The sequence below is a fragment of the Mandrillus leucophaeus genome, unplaced genomic scaffold (assembly GCF_000951045.1).
Source record: "Mandrillus leucophaeus isolate KB7577 unplaced genomic scaffold, Mleu.le_1.0 Scaffold117, whole genome shotgun sequence".
Classification (NCBI taxonomy): Eukaryota; Metazoa; Chordata; class Mammalia; order Primates; family Cercopithecidae; genus Mandrillus; species Mandrillus leucophaeus.
This window is the reverse complement of record NW_012099987.1, coordinates 2,552,103-2,575,091: the sequence shown is the minus strand read 5'-3', so window position 1 is coordinate 2,575,091 and position 22,989 is coordinate 2,552,103. Positions and strand designations below refer to the sequence as shown.

General features: G+C 40.7%; 1 protein-coding gene and 1 pseudogene across 2 annotated transcripts in view; one reads left to right on the top strand and one right to left on the bottom strand.

Moving 5' to 3' along the window:
- Positions 1–22,989, top strand: part of ARHGAP19 (Rho GTPase activating protein 19) — a 159,475-nt gene that overhangs the window by 16,956 nt on the left and 119,530 nt on the right. The window contains exons 2-4 of one of the 2 annotated variants that reach the window (XM_012000320.1): positions 17,662–17,948; positions 18,900–18,980; positions 20,160–20,369. In XM_012000320.1, the coding sequence (XP_011855710.1) occupies positions 17,662–17,948; positions 18,900–18,980; positions 20,160–20,369 (578 nt within the window). The remainder of the gene's footprint in view (positions 1–17,661; positions 17,949–18,899; positions 18,981–20,159; positions 20,370–22,989) is intronic. The other variant, XM_012000330.1, reaches the window with a different exon arrangement.
- On the bottom strand, positions 2,278–3,048 carry LOC105554314 (annotated as a pseudogene).

Here is a 22,989-nt window from a genome sequence, read left to right as displayed (position 1 = left end):
CTCCCGGGTTCACGCCATTCTCCTGCCTGAGCCTTCCAAGTAGCTGGGACTACAGGCGCCTGCCATCACGCTCTGCTAATTTTTTTTTGTATTTTTAGTAGAGAGAGGGTTTCACCATGTAATCCAGGATGGTCTTGAACTCCTGAGCTTGTGATCCACCCACCTCGGCCTCCCAAAGTGCTGAGATTACAGGCGTGAGCCCCCGTGCCCTGCCAGATGTTACTTTCTTAATACAAATAACTTTCTTCCCATTGTACACTAGTGTGAGGGAGGAAAATTAAGGAAGGTGTCAGCAACAGAATTAATGCTTATTCAATATGACACCCAAAAAGGTAAAAATTACCAAGCAAATAAATAAGTCAATACATTGGCATTATTGATACTCATCATTCTTGACTGAGAATATTACATTGTCATTCCATTGGGCAGAATCTTAGATTAGGATTCCAAAAATGTTTAGGTTAAGAAGGTAGGCAATCAAGAGTTTTTTCATCTCAGAATAGTTTGCCAATTTAATTTTGGTTAAGTTGTATTATTAGTTTGAAATCTGGGCTAGGCGTGGTGGCTCATGCCTGTGGTCCCAGCACTTTGGGAGGCCGAGGTGGGAGGATCACTTAGGCCCAGGAATTTGAGACCTGGGCAACATAGAAAGACTTGTGTCTACAAATAGTAAAAAAAATTAGCCAGGTGTTGGTGGTGCATGTCTGTGGTGCCAGCTACTTGGGAGGCCGATGTGGGGGAATTGCTTGAGCTCAGGCAGTTGAGGCTACAGTGAGTCATGATTGTGCCATTGTGCTCTAGCCTGGGCAACAAGGGGAGACCCAGTCTCAAAAAAAAGAAAACTAAAATAAAACACACACACACACACACACACACACACACACAGACACATGCAAGCAAGAAAGAAATTTGTTCAGGTTGAGATCAAATATAGGGGCCAAATATATTTTCAGACTTTTGGAGTCTAAATTAGAGATAATTTTGTAGTTTATACTACAAAACATTGCACAGCTATTCTTAAGGGCAGACCTTAGGGTATAAATATTTCAAAAATTTTATCTAAGAAATTGGATATCGTTCCCTGAATTGTGGTACTACTTATTAATGTTGAACTGTCTCTGATATTAAAAAGCACCACCAGCTTGGGCATATAGGGCCTGTTTAGTTTTCTCTTCTCTCTTTATGTACAACTTTCATGATACTGCCTTAAATTTGATATGTAGAAAGAGGGAAGAATACAGTCTTTTCTTTGATAGTTGTATTTCTTATCTAACAGCTTTCCAACAAAGTGACACAGTTAAAGCCATGTTTCAGAGCCTTTTAGAGTTGAAAAAGCAGTAAGAGAGAGTGAATACTTCTCTCAGGGTGGTAAATCAGATTTAGACAACTTTAAATATAGCTCGTATTTTGATAAATCTTGCCAAGGTTGTGGTTCTTGGAAAACAAATCAAGTTAGGCAATTCACCAGGGAGGAAACATTTAGTTTTGTGGGTATGCAGTTTTGGTATAGTCAGCCAAAAGATACATCTGCAGGATGCAGTTTTTTTTTTTTTTTTTTTTTAACTGCCTTGAATTTTGCAGATTCATGGCTTCAACATGCCTTAGAAGCACTTGCATTTCATTTTTCTGTAATTGATTTTTCAGCTGTGGATTGTTTCCAGTCCTTTCACTGAGCATATCACCTTACATGTAGGGTTCCATCTAGTGGTAAAAGTGGTAATTGTAGACTATAAGTAGGTTATACAAATTATTATTTTTTTAGTATTACTAGATTGATAGATTTATGCCGCTTTGACATGATAGGGCACAGTCCACCTGATTGATACTCATTTGGCACACTCTTCTCAATTCTGTTCACTAAATTATATCTTGAGTTAGGATGAAAATAATACAGCTTTCAGGCTTTAAAGTGACTAAATTTAAACTGTTAAGAGTCCTGACACTGTCTGCACAAGACAGCATTTTCTGTCACTTACAGAAAGTTACGTTTGGCTTGTCAAGAAAAAAAGAAACATAATCCCAAAGCAGCAACCATTTAAAATAAAAGAAGACTGCCACAAGGATTCATGCAGAATATTTAAAATTTTTCTGTTGAACAAAATGATTTAACTGATTTTTTCTTCAGGGATGATGCTCTCAAATAGCTTATATGCATCTTTTGGAAATTGAAAGATCCTGGAATAGCGTCTTCCATGTGGGACATCTTGAAAGATAGTATTTTGGTTTCAGTGAGTTACGTGAATGAATCTCCAGTCCTTATCAGTGTGATGGGTCTGTTTACAGAGTATAAGTTTGATTCTTAGATTTGTAGAATTTATAAAGAAAGAAAACTATAGCCTGTATACCAAAGACAAGGACAGTTCTTCCAGCAAAACTGACTGCATCAAAAGTAGACTTCTGCGCAGATTGTGAGGTCGGAGTGAAAGTGGTATTTGTTGTACCTGATGTAGTAACTGTGGTGGGAGTTGTAGAAGAGAAAGGCAGAGTTGTGGTTTTAACTTGGGATACTGGGAGTTATTATTTCCTTTAGGCTTCTGTGTTTCCCAAGATTTACACAAAATCCATAAAAAGTCATTGTGAACTCAACATACAAAGCCTCAGCAAATCTGCTAAGATTCACTGAGTGTGAAGCACTGGATCTATGTGTTACTGTGGAATTGATTGGCACCAGAGTGGCAGTTGGCACAGAACAGAAGTCTGTTCTGTTCACCACACCACAGTCTCTAACTGTTGAATTATGTGAACAGTAGCTCTCATCTTCTTTACATTCTATCTAAAAGCAGGTATTATTAACAGTGCTTTAAAACAGGAAACACAGCTGTTGCAGCCTTCATAGGTTTCTGGTGCTGGAGTGGTGACTGATGGGAAGGTTGTCACTGGCACTGGGGTTATCTTGGAGTTGCGACCCACAGCAGTGGGCAGGAGAGCCCTGACATGGTGTCCTCAGCATTGGTATCCAGAGGAAAGCTGCCATGCACAACATCCTGTCAATCTCCTGCAGGCCACCTACCCCAAATTGTTCTTTTTGAGGGGTCTTACCTCTATCATTCTTCGGGATAGTTGTCCAGAGCCCTTGTTATTTCTGTATGCCTACATACCTAGCTACTAATTTTCCTGCTTCTGGCCATCTATGTAAAAACTTTTGTGATGAGGAAATTAATTTTTAGTATATACTTTGATTTTCTATAATATTTATATCAAATTGAAGTGAGATTGAAGCCAAAACTACTTGGTTTCTTTATTTTTTTTTTTTCCAGGCGGAGTCTCGCTCTGTCGCCCAGGCTGGAGTGCTGTGTCCTGATCTCTGCTCACTGCGAGCTCCGCCTCCTGTGTTCACGCTATTCTCCTGCCTCAGCCTTCCGAGTAGCTGGGACCACAGGCGCCTGCCAGCACGCCCGGCTAATTTTTTTTATTTTTAGTAGAGACGGGGGGTTTCACTGTGTTAGCCAGAGTGGTCTCGATCTCCTGACCTCGTGATCCGCCCGCCTCGGCCTCCCAAAGTGTTGGGATTATAGGCGTGAGCCACCGTGCCCAGCCCAGTACTTGGTTTCTTTAAAAAAAATTTGTCATGAAATGTCGATTATACACACAAGTTTATAGAATAATATAATCAATACTCTTCCCATTACCCGGCTTCAGCAAATCTTAAAATTTTGCCATATTTGCTTCAAATGCTCCCCTTTTCCCATAGCTCAATGATTTATCCACAGAACGTTATTAGCACTTCAGGAACTCTTTTTTTTTTTTTTTTTTTAAAGATGGGGTCTTGCGCTGCCACCCAGGCTAGAGTGCAGTGGCGCGATCTCAGCTCACTGCAACCTCCACCTCCAGGGTTCAAGCAGTTCTGCCTCAGCCTCCCGTGTAGCTGGGATTACAGGCGCCCACCACCATGCCCGGCTAATTTTTGTATTTTTTAGTAGAGACGGGGGTTTCACCGTGTTGGCCAGGCAGGTCTCGTCCGCCTGACCTCGTGATCCACCTGCTTTGGCCTCCCAAAGTGCTGGGATTACAGGCGTGAGCCACTGTACCCGGCCTCAGGAACTCTTTCATACCTTCATGCCTTCTCTTAATCACTGTCCATGAAAGGTAACCATTATCCTGAATATTATGGTAAATACATTTCTGCTTCTCTTTATAGTTTACCATTTAAGCAAATATCTCTAAATACTAGTTTCATTTATTTTTAAAATTTGATATGTCGTCATATAGTATATAGTTGTATGTTTGTGTGTGTGTGTGTGTGTGTGTGTGGCTTCTTTTGCTTTTCATTTGTGAGATTTAGCTATGATTGTACATATAGCTAGAGTCTGTCCATGTTCATTACTATGTAATATTCCATTGCAAATAAACAAAGCCATTAAATTAAAATTCTGCTGAACATTTTGCTTTTTTAGTTTTGGCTGTTTAGAAAATAATGTTGTGGGTTGGGTGTGGTGGCTCATGCCTGTAATCCCAGCACTTTGAGAGCCGAGGTGGGTGGATTGCTTGAGGCCAGGAGTTTGAGAGCAGCCTGCTCAACATGGGAAACCCTGTCTCTACTAAAAATACAAAAATTAGCTGGGCATGATGGCACTCACCTGTAATCCCAACTACTCAGGAGTCTGAGGCATGAGAAGCGCTTGAACCATGGAGGCAGAAGTTGCAGTGAGCCAGGATAGTGCCACTGTACTCCAGCCTGGGCGACAGAATGAGTCTCTGTCTCAAAAAAAAAAAAAAAGAAAAAACAAAAGCAGAAATTAATGAAATAAGCTGGGCATGGTGGCTCATGCCTATAATCCCAGCACTTTGGGAGGCTAAGGTGGGTGGATCACCTGAGGTCAGGAGTTTGAGACCAGCCTGGCCAACATGGCGAAACCCTGTCTCTACTAAAAATACAAAAATTAGCTGGGTATGCTGGTGTGTGCCTTTAATTCCAGCTACTGGGGAGGCTGAGGCAGGAGAATTGCTTGAACTTGGGAGGTGGAGGTTGCAGTGAGCCAAGATTGTGCCATTGCACTCTGGCCTAGAAGACAGAGCAAGACTCCATCTCAAAGGAAGAAAAAAATAAAGAAACTAATGAAATAAACAATAAACATATACAATAGAGAGGTTCAACAAAGCTAGAAGTTGGAACCTTGACAAAACTAATTACATTGAAAAACAAATTTTTTTTTTTTTTTTTTTTTTTTGAGACGGAGTCTCGCTCTGTCGCCCAGGCTGGAGTGCAGTGGCTGGATCGCAGCTCACTGCAAGCTCGGCCTCCCGGGTTTACGCCATTCTCCTGCCTCAGCCTCCCAAGTAGCTGGGACTACAGGCGCCTGCCACCTCACCCGGCTAGTTTTTTGTATTTTTTAGTAGAGACGGGATTTCACCGTGTTAGCCAGGATGGTCTCGATCTCCTGACCTCGTGATCCGCCCGTCTTCGCCTCCCAAAGTGCTGGGATTACAGGCTTGAGCCACTGCGCCCGGCTGAAAAACAAATTACCAGTATCAGGAACAAAGAGGAGGACATTACTATGGAACCTAGAGATATTAAAAAAGATAAGAGGATATTATATACAAATTTATACCAATAAAGTTTGAAGGTTTATGTGAAATAGACAAATTCCTTGAAATGTACAACTTAACAAAATTAACACAAGAAGTAAAGGAAAATGTGAGTAGTCCCATAACACAAAATAAGTGGAATGTGTAATGAAAAACTTTTTCACAGAGAAAATTCTAGGTTCAGATGGCTTAATCAGCCAATTCTGTCACATATTTAAAGAAGAAATAACACTAATCTCACATAAATTTTTTCAGAAAATAGAAAAATAAGACATTGGCCGGGCGCAGTGGCTCATGCCTGTGGGAGGCCGGGCGGGCAGATTGCCTGAGCTCAGGAGTTTGAGACCAGCCTGGGCAACACCATGAAATCCTGTCTCTACCAAAATACAAAAAAATTAGATGGGCGAGGCGGCATGTGCCCTGTAGTCCCAGCTACTCAGGAGACTTGAGGCAGGAGAATTGCTTGAACCTGGGAGGCGGAGGTTGCAGTGAGTGAGCTGAGATCGTGCCACTGCACTCCAGTTCAGGCAACAGAGTGAGACTCTGTCTGAAAAAAAAAAGGACAAAAAAAAAAAAAAAAAAGACATATTTCCCACCTGAGTGTATAAGGCTAGAACAACCTTGATATAAAACCTAATGAAGACATTATAAGAAAGGGAAATTTAAGACTAATCACACTTATGAATGAATGGGAAATTTAAACTATTAGCAAACCAAATTCAGCAACATATAAAAATGATAATACAGCATAACAAAGTTGAGTTATTTGAGAAATGCAAGGTTGGTTTGACAATAGAAAATCAGTATTATTTACCATAAAGGAAAAAATTATATGATCATCAATAGATGCACAAAAAATTTTCGATAAGTATTTGATAAAATTAAACACCAATACACAATTTTAAATAAATAAGTAAATATATAAATAAATATACATATCTCCTCTGGAAGGCAGAGGCTGCAGTGAGCCGAGATTGTGCCACTGCATTCCAGCCTGGATGACAAGAGTGAGACTCTGTCTAAAAAAAAAAATAAATAAATAACATAGCAAACTGAGAATAAAAATATACCACCTGAATCTGATTTTGCTAAGTGATGAGTAAGGAAAGGTACTATTTTTAAATTTGCTTTATTCTGATAACTTGTGAAGTTGAGATTCTTTTTATGTTTATTAGTCTTAGGTCCCCTCTTCTCTGCATTACTGATCATTTGACTAATTTTCTGTTGAGTCAAGTGTCTTTTCCTTATTAATTTTTAGGATTACTGATTCATTCTGAACACTGATCCTTGGTTATATGCATGGCAAACATCTTTTTTTCAATCTGTGGCTTATCTTGCATTTTATTATTACTTTTAGAGTTTTAGATTTATTTTTTTATTTATTTATTATGAATGGATAGTATGTTCACATGAATATAAAATCCAGAAAATACAAAAGAGCATACAGTGAAAAGTTTCTCTCCCACTCTTCTTCCCCTTTTATCCATTTCTCTTTAGAGGCATTGTGACTTCATTTTTAAGAAATTTAGTGTGTAGTGTCATTTGTTATACAGAAAATTTAATGTAGTTAAATTTATGATTCTTTCTTTGGGGATTGTGCTTTTTATGTCTTGTTTAAGAACCTCTTCCTCTGTTGCATTAATTTATTCTATAGTGTTTTTTACTGCTTTTAAATTTGGCTTTTCCTATTTAGATCTTTATTTTGTTTGGAATTTATTTTTTGTCTGTAACGTGAAGTAGGGATCACCCCTCCCCCATATTGCAAAACTACCTGTTCTATGCTTTTACATTTGTAACTGTTTCATCTAGTATAATTGAAGTGGTGATGGGAGTCTCCTTTTGAGCTTCATCTGTGCATTGGCAAATACAGTTAATTAACTGGTCTAGTTTTTTATCTCTATTTTTGTATTTGCAGATGAGTGCTCAGAGTCCTAAGTACTGCCTTTCAGGCCTCATAATGTGCCCTTGTATCCTCTAACATGTCTGGAATGTGTGTAGGCTGTGCTGGGGCAGGGAAAGGAGAGTTTCTTTGTCACAACAAACAAGGGGAAAGCTTTTTTCCTGTCTCTTCGATTTACCAATGCCTCATCAGAAGCTTTCAGCACTTATGTAAGAAATATATTTATTTTCTTGAACTTTAGTATATTTAGTTTGTTTTGCAGTATCATAGAGTGGAAGGTTGTTTTTGCTTAAATACAGTAGTTTTTTCTTTAGTCCTATAAATTTCTTAAGTTCTTAAACATGTTTCTTGATAATTTTAGCTTTATATTGTGGTATTGTGTATTCTTTGGAAAGGGATTAGTGGGCTTTGTGATATGGGGTAACTTTAAGAAAAATAACCCGCTATAACTCTTTTCCATCTTTCACCTTCCATTTGATTTCTCTTTTAACTATTTCCATCTCTTAGATATTGTTTTGCCAGATGGTCCACATAGAAAAAGTGAGGAAGTAGGGGAAAAGAAAAGAACTAGCTTAAAGAAATTAAAGTGTGACATAATGAGAGAATGAACATGGGAAGAAAGGGGAGAAAAAACAGAAGGGAAGAGAAACTGAGATTGTTTACGTGTTACTTATGTGTTACGAGTTCCAAGGTATCTTTTTTTCTTATGTTCCTTATAAATAGCTAGGAGCAGTCTTGAACCTGTTTATTCTTCTCCCTGTTTGTGCTGTTTAGGAAGGAGTAGTTTTGGGGGTGATGGCCAGGTAGGAAGAATTCTGTTGAAAAACTATACATGTTGCTTTTAGTTTCTTTCTCACTTGTGTACAATATTTGATCCAGTTTAGTGCTGGAAGGGTCAACTGTGTTGAAAGTGTTAGAATCTTGAGTTTTGCTCTGAACATTAATAAAAGTCTGAAAGTTTTATGTATGTATGTATGTGTTTCTGTTTCAGGAATATAATGGTTGCTATTAATACACATTTTTATATTAATGCTAATTTGATCTGAATCAGTTATTCAGAATTAAAAGTGATGTGAATTCCAGAAAATGATTAGTTTAGACTCAATAAATTATAAGACTCTTTTTGGTGCTACACATTTTATGATTTTTATGGTCTTCCTGGTAGGGTAGTGATTTCTCATTGGCAGTGATTATAAACAATAGTCCTATATTGACCCTTGCTTCTTGACTGAAATAAGCTGATGTTAAAAAAAGAGGCTCTTGTCAATGATTTAAGATGAAGTTGCTTCTAATTTTATTTGGCTTTTATCATTGGCATTTGAACAGGAAAAATAACTAGTGTGTAAAAAGGTTGAGGAGACAAGCGTTTTAAATTCTGTTTTTTTTAGTTACTTTTTGGCTTGAGGACACACATTCCTAGTTTTTAATTTTTGTTATTTCTCATAATACATTATCATTTCAGAGAAAAGAAGGACTCTCCTAGCCACCAACTGAAGATGTGGACTGTTAATTAAATCATGTAATAATTTTTCAAGGAAATAGAGATGAACTTTGAAGTCTACCTACGCCTTGTTTTCACTATACTGTTATTATTAATTATCCATGTAGTATTGCCAATGTCCTTTGTAGATTAGTTACATTTAGTATTTAGAAGTGCCGTCATTTTTCCTGGAATAGTGCTTTGGTACCTAGGGTATAATGGACCACTTATAAGTTGTGATTGCTTTTACTGTGGGTATGTTTGTATGAGTCAGGTGAATTTCAGTTCTGCCTGACTGAGATATGATAACTTGTCCTTTCTAGCTTGCGTTATGTCCATTTGTTGGTTATATAATAGATGACTGTTTATATAATAAGGATTAGAACAAGCCATTAGACTTTATTGTTAATGGATACAAACTATATGTCTTCTGTAAGAGTTTCAAGGATACAATTCTTAAATATAACAACATATTAGAAGTAAAAAGGGAATGATATGCTTTGGCTATGTCCCCACACAAATCTCATCTTGAATTCTAGCTCCCATAATCCCCATGTGTTGTAGGAAGAACCTAGTGGGAGGTAATTGAATCATGGGGGCGGGTTTTTCCTGTGCTGTTCTCTTGATAGTGAGTAAGTCTCACAAGAGCTGATGTTTTTATAAAGGGCAGTTCCCCTGCACACGCTCTCTTGACTGCTGCCACGTAAGATATGCCTTTGTTCCCCCTTCGCCTTCCACCATGATTGTGAGGCCTCCCCAGCCATGTGGAACTATGAGTCCATTAAACCTGTCTTTCCTTTATAAATTACTGAGTCTCTGGTATGTCTTTATTAACAGCATGAGAACAGACTAATACAGTAAATTGGTACCAGTAGAGCTGGGTACTACTGTAAGGATACCTGAAAATGTGGAAGCGACTTTTAAACTGAGTAACAGGCAGAGGTTGGAACAGTTTAGAGGACTCAGAAGACAGGGAAATGTGGGGAGGTTTGGAACTTCCCAGAGACTTGTTGAATAGCTTTGACCAAAATGCTGATAGTGATATGGACAGTGAAGTCCAGACTGAGGTGGTCTCAGATGGAGATGAGGAACTTGTTGGGAACTTATATAAAGGTCACTCTTGCTAGGAGGAGCCAAATCCTAATTTCCAAGACAATGGGGAAAATGATTCCAGGACATGTCAGAGACCTTTGTAGCAGCCCCTCCCATCACAGGCCTGGAAGCCTACAAGGAAAAATGATGCTGTGGGTGGGCCCAGGGCCTTGCTGCTTTGTGCAGTCCCTGGACTTGGTGCCCTGGGTCCCAGCTATGGCTAAAAGGGGCCAGTGTACAGCTCAGGACATTGCTTCAGAGGGCACAGGCCCCAAGCCTTGGCAGTTTACATGTGGTTTTGGGCCTGCGAGTGCACAGAAGTCAAGAATTGAGGTTTGGGAACCTCAGCCTGGATTTCAGAGGATGTGTGGAAATGCCTCAATGTCGAGGCAAAGATGTGCTGCAGGGATGGAGCCCTCATGGAGAACCTCTGCTAGAGCAGTTCAGAAGAAGGAAAATGTGGAATGGGAGCCCCCATACAAAGTCACCACTGGGGCACTGCCTAGTGGAGTTGTGAGAAGAGGGCTACCATCCTCCAGACCCCAGAACTGTAGATCCACTGATAGCTTGCATTGTGCGTCTGGAAAAGCTGCAAATACTCAATGCCAGCCTGTGAAAGCAACCAGGAGTGGGGATGTACCCAGGAAAGCCACAGGGGCAGAGCTGCCCAAGACCATGAGAACCCACCTCTTGCATTAGTGTGACCTGGATGTGAGACGTGGAGTCAAAGGAGATTATTTCAGAGCTGTAAGATTTAATTACTGCCCTGTTGGATTTCAGACTTGCATAGGGCCTGTAGCCCTTTGTTTTGGCCAATTTCTCCCATTTGGAGTGGGTGTATTTACCCAATGCCTGTACCCTCATTGTACCTAGGAAGTAACTACTTGCTTTTGATTTTACAGGCTCATAGGCAGAAGGGACTTGTCTCAGATGAGACTTTGGACTATGGACTTTCAAGTTAATGCTGAAATGAGTTAAGACTTTGGGGGACTGTTGGGGAGGCATAATTGGTTTTGGAATGTGAGGACATGAGATTTGGGAGGGGCTGGGGTGGAATTATATGGTTTGGTTGTGTCCCCACCCAAATCTCATTTTGAATTGTAGCTCTCATAATCCCCACATGTCATGAGAGGAACTTGAAGGTAATTGAATCATGGGGTGGTTTTTTTCCCCATGTGAATAAGTCTCATGAGATCCAATGGTTTTATAAAGGGCGGTTACCCTGCACACACACACTTACCTGTTGCTGCTGAGACCAGTTCGTCTGGGGAGACCCTAACCCAGCAGCGCTAGAGGAATTAAAGACACACACACAGAAATATAGGGGTGTGAAGTGGGAAATCAGGGGTTTCACAGCCTTCAGAGCTGAGAGCCCTGAACAGAGATTTACCCATGTATTTATTAACAGCAAGCCAATGATGAGCCTTGTTTTTATAGATTATAGATGAAGTAAGAGTATTCTTTATGGGAAACAAAGGGATGGGCCGAAATAAAGGGATGGGTTTGGCTAGTTATCTGCAGCGGGAGCATGTCCTTAAGGCACAGATCGTTCATGCTATTGTTTGTGGTTTTAAGAACGCCTTTAAGTGGTTTTCCACCCTGGGTGGGCCAAGGATTCCTTGCCCTCATTCCGGTAAACCCACAATCTTCCATCATGGGTGTCATGGCCATCATGAATATGTCACGGTGCTGCAGAGATTTTGTTTATGGCCAGTTTTGGGACCAGATTTTGGGGGGCCTGTTCTCAACCTGTTCCCCTTCTTTGATTTGCAAAGCGATAAAAGCAAAGGCAGCTTTGTCACGGTGAGCTACTTCTCACGGGAGTCAGAATCCACATCTGCAGACTATACAAAGACAAACAACATAGATTAAAAGCACAATCATCATTGAAATCACAGAGCTTCCAAGTGTTTTTATCCTTTTTAATGGGTTATTAGCTGCTAATCTGTCTACAACTCCTTCAAGCACTCAAGTTCCTGGCATTAAGGTCAGGTGTACCTGGGATGTTTTGAATATTTGTTATTTTAATTTTTGCAATATCCAAAGACAAGTTTGTAGAGTGTCATTCTAGATGCTTTTTTATTCTTTCCTAAATTTTGATCTTATTAAGAGCATTTAATAGTTTCCACAAATCCTTATGTTAAGCTCCTAGAGCGGGCCATATCATTTGAGGTTGAGGTGCCACTATATTGCCATGGTTCCAGAAAATAGGAACTTTTCTGTACTTCTTATCATTTCTACCATCTGACCATTTTGTTCAGATCATCTTAACATAGTGTGACCATGGTATGCAGACTGAGAGGTGCAATTCAAGCTAAACATCCCCTTAGGGGACCAATCAATAAGGATTCCATAGGAATTGTTGTGCAGCACCGCTGCCTGTTCTGCAATGCAATCTTCCTAAACAAGTACGTTCATTATTTCTGGCCAGGTTCTATTTTGTTTACAAATAGGTTTTTGAGGGCAATATGCCTCAATTATAGGAGCAGATTTATTATGGTAAATACTGAGATCAGCAAGCATGCGTAACTGTGTCATAGAGTGATTACATGCAGGCATTATTACCAGCCAAGATTGATAAATATGCCCAATAAGTATAATTGTTCTCTGTGTCAGCCCTTGTTGAAGGAATACTCACGGCAATGGTGATCACTGCTATCATAGCTACCATTAAATTACTCATTGTGACTGGGTCTTCCACTTTCCTCAGGTTTTCTTCTGCCATCTGCGACAGCTTCTTGATCTGTCCCCGGGTGGGTGGCTGTGTTCAACGGGTGTTGCTCGTGACAGTTGGGGTCCTCCTCAGTATCAGCCTCAACATGGCTGCAGCCAGGGGGTCCTTGGGATCCTCCCGGAATCTCTTCCTTGGCATCTAGCTCATGATAAGGTTTCAGGTGTCTTGATGGTATCCAAATCAGCTATTGATTCGGTGGTCCTGGAGAGACACAAGCATAACCTCTACTCCAAGTTATTATTTTACTTATTTCCCAACTTTTTGTTATCAGATCTCCCCACCAAACCAATTGTTCTGCTTCTGTCTCTGCAACTGGTTTCTGTAGATGCTGTTCAGCTGCTGATAACATCCGGCCTTTTGGCAGGCTCAAAAAATTTAAAGTTAATAATGCTAGATTCAGTTGCATCTGTGGGGTTCCATATTCTCTTTCTCCCCCTTTTTTGTTTTTGTCATCAGTTTTGTATCTGTATGAAATAGTAACTGAGCATTTTTAATTAACTGTGTGGAATGAACCACGTATGAAGAGTCAGAAATCACATTAATAGGCATATTAAAAGCAGTCAATACCTCAATTACAGCTACAAGCTCCGCTTTTTGAGCTGAAGTATAGGGTGTCTGGAAAACTTTACTTTTTGAGCCAGAATAAGAAGCTTTACCATTACTAGACCCATCTGTGAAACAATGAAAACGCTTAGTAGGCTGCAGGTTGTTTACCACAGGAATTGTAAATGCAAACTGTTCACAGTCTTGCTCAGCTAAGGGAATAGTAAAGAAACAGTCTTTTAAATCTATGACTATTAAAGGCCAATTTTTTGGAATTATAGCAGGAGAAGGCAATACTGGCTGTAATGCTCCCGTAGGTTGTATAACTGAATTGATGGCTCTTAAGTCAGTTAATATTCTCCATTTACCTGATTTTTTTCTTAATTACGAAAACTGGAGAATTCCAAGGGGAAAATGTTGGAGCTATGTGTCCATTTTCTAATTGTTCAGTAACTAATTTCTCTAAAGCTTCCAGTTTCTCTTTACTTAGTGGCCATTGTTCTATCCAAATTGGCTTATCTGTTAACCATTTTAAAGGTATAAGTTCTGGAGGCTTAACAATGGCTGCCATCAAAAATGATATCCTAATATTTGGCAGGAACTTTGTCTTTCCACTTGAAGCAGTTCTTTCAAACCTTGCAAATTTTTTTCTAGTCCCATACCAGGGACATACCCCATTTCATGCATTATATGTTGACTTTGAGGGCTATATAATTGTTCTGGAATTAGAACTTGTGTTCCCCGTTGTTGTAATAAATCTCTTCCCCATAAATTTATAAGTACAGACATTATAATTGGTTGAATAGTCCCAGGTTGTCCATCGGACCCCTCACAATGCAAAATATAACACTTTGATATACTTCAGGGGCTTTACCAACTCCAGCTATGTCAAATTGAGTGGGTTGAATTGGCCATGTGGACGACCAGTGCTGTAGAGAAATGACTGAAATGTTGACTCCTGTATCTACCAAACCTTTAAATTTCTTTCCCTGAATAGTTATTTCACAGGTAGGGCATTTATTAGTAACTTGATTTACCCAGTAAGCTGCTTTGCCTTGCTTATTTGTGCTTCCAAATCTTCTTGTTCGTTTAATTTCACTTTTTCCCATTCCCACATACGGCACAGTCAGGAGCTGTGCTATGTGCTATCCTGGCTCTGCTATGCGCTATCATGGCCCTGCTATGTGCTATCCTGGCTCTGCTTTCCAGGGAACAGAAGTAGATATAACAATTTGAATTTCCCATTGTAATCTGAATCAGTGACTCCTATATGTATTTGTACCCCTTTTAAACTTAAACTAGACCTTCCAAAAAGTATTCCTATTGTTCCTGCTGGCAAGGGACCAGAGACTCCTGTTGGGACCTTTCGTGGCAGTTCCCCAGGCAGAAGACTCACAGCTTTTGTGCAGCATAAATCTACTGCGGCCCTATTGGCTGTGGCGGGGGACAGACATTGTATGGGGGGTGAGGGAATGGCCTGAGCTGGAAATGCCTCGGTTTAGAATGGGGCCTGGGATGGGCCCTTCATGGCGTTTCCTGAAATTGGGTTCCTTCCTTTTGTTTTTTTTTTTTTTTTTTAGTCTTGCTCCTCGCCCAGGCTGGAGTGCAGTGGTGCGATCTCGGCTCACTGCAAGCTCCGCCTCCTGGGTTCATGCCATTCTCCTGCCTCAACCTCCCAAGTAGCTGGGACTACAGTCGCCCGCCACCACGCCCAGCTAATTTTTTGTATTTTTAGTAGAGACGGGGTTTCACCATGTTAGCCAGGATGGTCTCGATCTCCTGACCTCGTGATCTGCTCGTCTTGGCCTCCCAAAGTTCTGGGATTACAGATGTGAACCACTGTGCCCGGCCTAGGGTTCCCTTCTTTATCAAACTTAGAGTGATACCGATTAGCCCAGTGTTTTCCTTTTTTACATTTTGGACATATTTCAGTCTCAGCAGTGTTCTTTTTTCCGCTATCGGGTGACCTGACTTGCTGATTTTTTCTACATTCTTTTTTAGTATGACCATGCTTCCCACAGTTAAAACAAGCTCCAGGAAACAGAGTATTTCCTTTATCCACTCTCAGTCTTACCATTGCCTGTGCCAACAAAGTAGCTTTATGCAGATTACCTCCGATACCATCACAGGCCTTGATATAATCAACTAAATGTGCTTTCCCTCCGATAGGTCGCAGAGCAGCCTGGCAATCGGGATTAGCATTGTCGAAAGCTAATAACTGCAACACTACATTCTGAGCAGCCAAATCTGCAATCATCTGTTTAAGATACTCCTGTATCCGAGCTATAAAATCAATGTGTGGGTCTCTTAGTCCCTGTTTTGTAGCAGTGAAGGAAGGGTATTGTTCTCCACCTGAAGTGATTTTTTTCCCCAAGCTCTAATGTACTCTCACCTAAGCTGTTGTATGGCATCATCCTGCATGACCAATTGTGCATCTAAACCAGCCCAGCTGCCAACCCCCAAAAGTTGGTCTGCAGTTATATTAATTTGATGTTGGGCCTGGGCATTTCGACCAGCCTGAATGGAAGCTTCATCTGCCCACCGAGTTTTAAATTGTAAGAACTGAGCAGGAGTTAGACAAGCTCGAGTAAGAGCATCCCAGTCAGTAGGAATCATGCGACTGGAAACAGCAACATTCTTTAACAGTCCCATTACAAAAGGAGAACCTGGTATATACTGATTTATAGCTTGTTTAAATTCTTTGAGTAATTAAAAGGAAAAGGCTCAAATGTAGCTATAATATTTCCCTGTTGATCTGGGGGGTGTGTTCTAACAGGGAACTGCCAAGCCTCTATATCACCCTCTCGTCTAGCTTGCTGAATTCTTGCCTGAATAGAACTAAGAGCGGTCGCTTGAGGCACTGCTCAAACAGTCACTGGGGCAACTACTTTTCGCCCAGTGTCTTCTGGAAAAGAAAGATCTGGAGGGTCAGGCCACTCTTTTTCTTCAAAATAATAATGAGGGGATACAGAAAGGTAGGGATGAACCTCTCCCTCCTTTGCTGCTTTAGCTTTAGCTGGCAAACAAACCTGCTCTGTAACCTCTTCTGTTACTTCATTATACTCTCCTTCCTCCTCATCATTAGTGTGAAAAGGTTCCATGGTGGAACGAACCAGAGCCCACACTTGTCCCTTTGTTACCCTGATGCTTCTGAACTCCCCTTCTTGATCACCACGGGGATTGCTTTAAGAGTACTTGGGTGTTCTCCAGCTTAGTTTTCCATGTTCTCCAACCGTCTCTCCGGCGACCTTTCGACCTGGATTCGGGCCCCACAACTTGCCGAGACCAGCGTGGTTAGGGAGACCCTAACCCAGCGGCGCTAGAGGAATTAAAGACACACACACAGAAATATAGAGGTGTGAAGTGGGAAATCAGGGGTCTCATAGCCTTCAGAGTTGAGAGCCCTGAACAGAGATTTACCCATGTATTTATTAACAGTAAGCCAGTGATAAGCATTGTTTTTATAGATTATAGATTAACTAAAATTATTCCTTATGGGAAACAAAGGGATGGGCCGAAATAAAGGGATGGGTTTGGCTAGTTAACTGCAGCAGGAGCATGTCCTTAAGGCACAGATCGTTCATGCTATTGTTTGTGGTTTTAAGAATGCCTTTAAGGGGTTTTCCACCCTGGGTGGGCCAGGTATTCCTTGCTCTCATTCCGGTAAACCCACAGTCTTCCAGCATAGGCGTCATGGCCATCATGAACATGTCACCGTGCTGCAGAGATTTTGTTTATGGCCAGTTTTGGGGCCAGTTTTTGGCCGGATTTTGGTGTCTGTTCCCAACATGCTACCATGTAAGATGTGCCTTTGTTCCTCCTTCGCCTTCTGCCATGATTGTGAGGCCTCCCCAGTCATGTGGAACTGTGAGTCCATTAAAGCTCTTTTTCTTTATTAATTACCTAGTCTTGGGCATTTCTTCATAGCAGTATGAAAATGAACTAATACAGGGGTAAAGTAGGCATTGGGAAACAAAGAACAGTGAAGGAAATATTTCTGAGATTCAAGGAGCTTTGCCAGGAGTATAGCCCAATGTAATGTAGGAGTGGAGACCCAGCTAAGATCAGGAGCCCTAGAGAGAAGAACCTGTCTGAGCAGAGGTTGGACTTAGATGATGATGGATGGGTCAGAGGCATCCAGAATTGAAGGATTTTAAAGTAAAACCTATTTGTGGACATGGGAAAAGAGGAATTAATTACCGTTTTATGTACCTGTAAATGCCTTCCCCTCTGTGAGGCTTTGTGGTTATAAGGAACAGTGTTCAAGGGCATCTGGCTCAATTAAAGGAAGCAGACTATAAGGAAACCTCTGCCTTTGCGTGGAGTCAGGACCAAGTAACCCAATGAGTAGTGCATAATAAACATACAAAAATCGTGTCCCAAAAGATTTTCTTCTGTGTTTTTCAGTGATGCCCTCTGCAGTTTTGTGATCTGCAATGATTCTTCCCTTCGAGGTCAGCCCATTATCTTTAATCCTGACTTTTTTGTGGAGAAACTCCGACATGAGAAACCTGAGGTTTTCACTGAGTTGGTGGTCAGCAATATCACAAGGCTCATCGATTTACCTGGAACTGAGTTGGCTCAGCTGATGGGGGAAGTGGACCTTAAGTTGCCTGGCGGGGCCGGCCCAGCGTCAGGATTCTTCCGGTCTCTCATGTCTCTCAAGCGAAAGGGTAGGAGATGTGTCTGTGAAGGATGGGCAGGCCTCAGCTGCTCCCTGGGCTTCTCTCTCAACATCTACACATTCACTGAAGAGTTGCTATTAACTTAGAGCTTTTTTTTGGCCCTTTTTTTCAGTTTTTATAAGTAGTAACACCTTAAGTAATTGTGATACAAATTGTAAAAACTGTCTAGATAAATAAATAATTTAAAGCAAATATTTTCAGTCCCTGAGAGATGATGACATGATTAACTTAGGTAGTTATCAGGGGCATCGTGATTTTCGTGCCCTATTAATATGTGAAAATGATCTTTAAAAAACCATAGTTACATAGCTAGAGACTATAGAGCAGAAAGCTTGAATTTTCTTTTTCTTCAGGGATGGGGTCTCACTCTGTTGCCGATGCTGGAGCGCAGTGGTGTCATAGCTCACTGCAGCCTTGAATTCCTGGGCTCAATCTATCCTTCTGTCTCAGCTCCCAGTAGCTGGGACTACAGATGCATGACGCCATGCCTGTTTTCTATTTTTTGTAGAAATGGGGTCTCACTATGTTGCCCAGGCTGGTCTCAAACTCCTGGCTTCAAGCAGTCCTCCCACCTCAGCCTCCCAAAGCGCTGGGATTACAGGTGTGAGCCACCATGCCTGGCCTTCTGTTTGTTTGTTAAATTAAATACTAACATGCTAGATATCTCCTTCTTACTTACTAGATATACGCTTCTTACTTAAAAAAGAAGATAGTATTTGCCTTCAAGGAACCTACTGTCTAATATTGAACTTGGAGAGAACTGATTGAGAGTTATCCTGCTTGCATTTTCTGGTGCACTTCCAGTTCTAGGGTTTTTGTTTACTGACCATGTGAAAACGCTTGCTGAATTGTAAAATAGGATGCTTGAGTGGTTTTAAGTGTGATGATTTTGTACTATTTGTGTGAAATATAGCCCTGTCATATCATATGGTTTTTCAGAAAAAGGAGTGATATTTGGGTCCCCACTGACAGAGGAAGGCATTGCCCAGATATACCAACTGATTGAATATCTACACAAAAGTAAGACCACTTGAAATTTTATCATTCTTTGTTTAATGAAGAATTCTGTTTTCTGTTGAGAGCTAATTGCCTGGAGTTAGTAGGTGCCAATTAACCATCAAAGGAACTAACCAGTGTTAATTTCAGGTGGCATGTTTTTAAATATATTTCCTTTTAAACTTCATCTCATATTCATTTGCTTTACACTCTCAAAGTGTATATAAATTAGACCGTGTCTATGAAGTCACATTTACCTCTTGCCTCAGAGAGACATTTCTTCTGGAAAAATATGTTGTCCCTAAAGAATCATTGCATTTATTTAAGAGAGCATGATACCTTTTTTCTCCAGAATTCTATGCTTAAAACACACTCTTTACTTTTTTTTTTTTGAGACAAAGTCTCATTCTGTCACCCCGGCTGGGGTACAGTGGTGCGATCTTGGCTCACTGCAGCCTTGACCTCCCAGGCTCAGGTGATTCTCCCACCTCGGCCTTCCTAGTAACTGGGATCACAAGCTTGCACCACCACACCTGGCTACTTTCTGTAGTTTTTTTGTAGAGATGGGGTTTTGCCATATTGCCTAGGCTTGTCTTGAACTGTGCTCAAGTGATTCACCCGCCTAGGCCTCCCAAAGTGTTGAGATTATAGGCATGAGCTATTGCCTCTGGCCTAGGGATGAATAGTTGGGATGACTCTAAAGCTTCTGGGAATCTCTTAGGAATTTGACACATTAAAGTTCTAATTCCTGGAGCAGTGCAGAGACTCTGGATTCATTCTGGGCTGGGAAAACAATTTACAAGAGCTACAAACATCCACAGATGTATGTAGCCCCTCAAAATGAAGTCTGGGATAAACAAGAAGAGGTCTTTAGGGAGATTTGGCTTTTTTAAAATTTATTTTTCAAGCTAATCCTGACCATTGATTGGGTTAAATTCAGATTGTCTGTACATACTTCAGGAGATTGAATGACTCCTGGGAGGACTACCTTTTAGTTTGGAAGATCTCCAAGTGCCCAAGGGCGTTCAGATATGTCTCCTCAGGAGGTCTGTAGGTTCTAAACTACACTGATGAAAAAAGGCAAAAACTTACTTGAAAGGCTTTGTAAAGGGTCTTTTAAGTGTAGTCTTTAGACCGTGTATTTTAATCATAATATTTCTGCTTCCTTTTTGCCTGTCCTCTGCTTTCTTTTATGCTAAACAGACTTACGAGTAGAGGGTTTGTTTAGAGTACCAGGTAATAGTGTCCGACAGCAGATTTTAAGGGATGCTCTCAATAATGGAACTGACATTGACTTGGAATCAGGGGAGTTTCACTCAAATGATGTTGCCACTTTGCTGAAGATGTTTCTGGGAGAGTTGCCGGAGCCTCTGCTGACACATAAACATTTCAACGCACACCTTAAAATCGCTGGTGAGTATAGGAAGTAAGAAGGAGATGTAAATACATTTCTTTAAATTTAGTAAAGTTCCTAGGAATTTTCTGTTGCTTGTGACCCACAGAAATACTTCTATTAATATTGGTTAAGACTTCGTGTTGTTGCTGGACTTCTCTGGGTACTCAAAGGTATTGGCTAGTTAAATTTAATTTTAATCGAATGACTTTCTTGATAAATAAGCTTTGTATTGAGATAAGGAGCTGGTAGTAAGATATGGTCTGAGTTTTATTTATTTTTGAATCTCTGATAGATCCTCGAGTAATGTGTTGAACATTATAGTTGGAAACAGGATCTCACTCTGTCACCTAGGCTGGAGTGGTGCAACCTTGGCTCACTGCAGCCTTGATCTCCTAGGCTCAGGTGAGCCTGCCACCTCAGCCTCCTGAGTAGCTGGGACTATAGGCGTGCGGCATCACGCCTGGCAAATTTTTTGTATTTTTTGTAGACACTGGATTTCGCTATGTTGCTGAGGCTCAAACTCCTGGGCTCAAGCGATCTGCCCACCTTGGCCTCCTGAAGTGCTGGGATTATAGACGTGAGCCACTGTGCCCAATCCGTTTTAGTTGCTTAATAAATGTATGCTTTTCATTGGATTGATTCATATATTTCAGAGGTTTACAGGTTTGGTATTTTTGCCTTGGGTTGGGGTTTTTGCTCAGTATTTCTATGCCTCAGTTGAGGACATCGCTACACTTGAAAAAAAATTTTTTTTTTTTTTTTTGAGATGGAGTCTCGCTCTATTACCAGGCTGGAGTGTAATGGTGCGATCTCGGCTCACTGCAACCTCCGCCTCCCCGGTTCAAGTGATTCTCCTGTTTCAGCTTCCCGAGTAGCTGGGATTACAGGTGCCCGCCACCACACCCAGCTAATTTTTGTATTTTTACTAGAGATGGAATTTTACCATGTTGGCCAGGATGGTCTCGATCGCTTGACCTTGTGATCTGCCTGCCTCAGCCTCCCAAAGTGCTGGCATTACAGGTGTGAGCTACCACGCCCAGCCAAGGAAATTTATTTTTTTAAAAAATTATTTGTTTTCTGAATAGAAACACATAGTTCAAAATTCAGATGATTGAAATAATAGATAGTAAAAACCTTCTCTCCTACATTTGTTCCCCAAGGCCCAGTTCTTCTCAGAAACAATCAGTGTTACTGATTAAAAAAATTTTTTTATCTTTTAAAAAAAGAAAACCTGTTCCCCAGACTGGTCTCAAAACTCCTGGCTTCAAGTGATCTCCCTCCTCAGTCTCCCAAAGTGCTAGGATTGCAGGCATGAGCTGCAGCCCCCGGACCAGTGTTACTGATTTCTAAAGTATCCTTCCAGAGATATTTTATGTATTCCCAAACAAGTATGTATATTCCTTTTCTCCTATTTTTATGTAACAGATTATACACATGGTTGTGTGGTTTGCTTTATTCACTTACTGTATCTTGAAGAATGTTCCATTTTCAGCTCATAAATAGTTTCTTCATACTCCTTTCTACCTGTGTGGCAGGGAATTCATTCTTAAATTGCATGTCTGTTATGCTGCTATGGGCTCTAAGTGTTTACAGCATCAATATCCATTATTGCAGTTGCTTAGTTTTCTGCCCCTGAGTATTTTTCCTGTTTCTTCTAATTATATGGAAAAGAAATATAAGGTTTTTTTCCTTTTTGAATAATTTTTACTACTTAAAGAAACAAGTTTTGGCCTGGCGCGGTGACTCATGCCTGTTATCCCATCACTTTGGGAGGCCGAGGTGGGCAGATCATGAGGTCAGTAGATCGAGACCATCCTGGCTAACACGGTGAAAACCCGTCTCTACTGAAAATACAAAAAATTAGCTGGGCGTGGTGGCGGGCACCTGTATAGTCCCAGCTACTCTGGAGGCTGAGGCAGGAGAACCCGGGAGGCTGAGGCAGGAGAACCTGGGAGGCAGAGCTTGCAGTGAGCGGAGATCGCACCACTGCACTCCAGCCTGGGGGACAGAGCAAGACTCTGTCTCAAGAAAAAGAAAAAGAAACAAGTTTTGAATTAAAAAAAATCTAATATGATTAGGTGTTTTTTTTTTTTTTTTAAAGCACTTTTAGTAGCAATCCCAATGATGCAATGAGTAAATATTACTAGAATGTTATATAATTTTACAATTATTTTGGGGAGAAATAAAGATGTTAGACCTTTGAAAAAGATTTGGAAAATATTCTTTTATAAGTGTTAACATGAAAGATGCTTGTTTTGTTTGCTTTCCAGTTCAGTTCATTCATTTAGTGCAATATTTGAAATTCTCCCTTTTACCACCCTGTGATTGAATGTTCTTTAAGAACATACTGAAGCGTGGCACAGTTGTAGCCTTTCATATGCCTTGCTGATAACTGGAAAGAATTTTTGTTTTCAGTTTCATATTAACAGGGAACATTTTCTAGCAATGTTACCTGCTTTTCCTAAACCTGGAATTATTGAGGTTAAACAGCTTAAATAATACACTGTAATCATTTGTATGTCTATATGAGTTGTACTCAAATGGTTATTAGTGTCCTTTGAAATTCTCATTATCGGCCGGGCGCGGTGGCTCACGCCTGTAATCCCAGCACTTTGGGAGGCCGAGGCGGGCGGATCA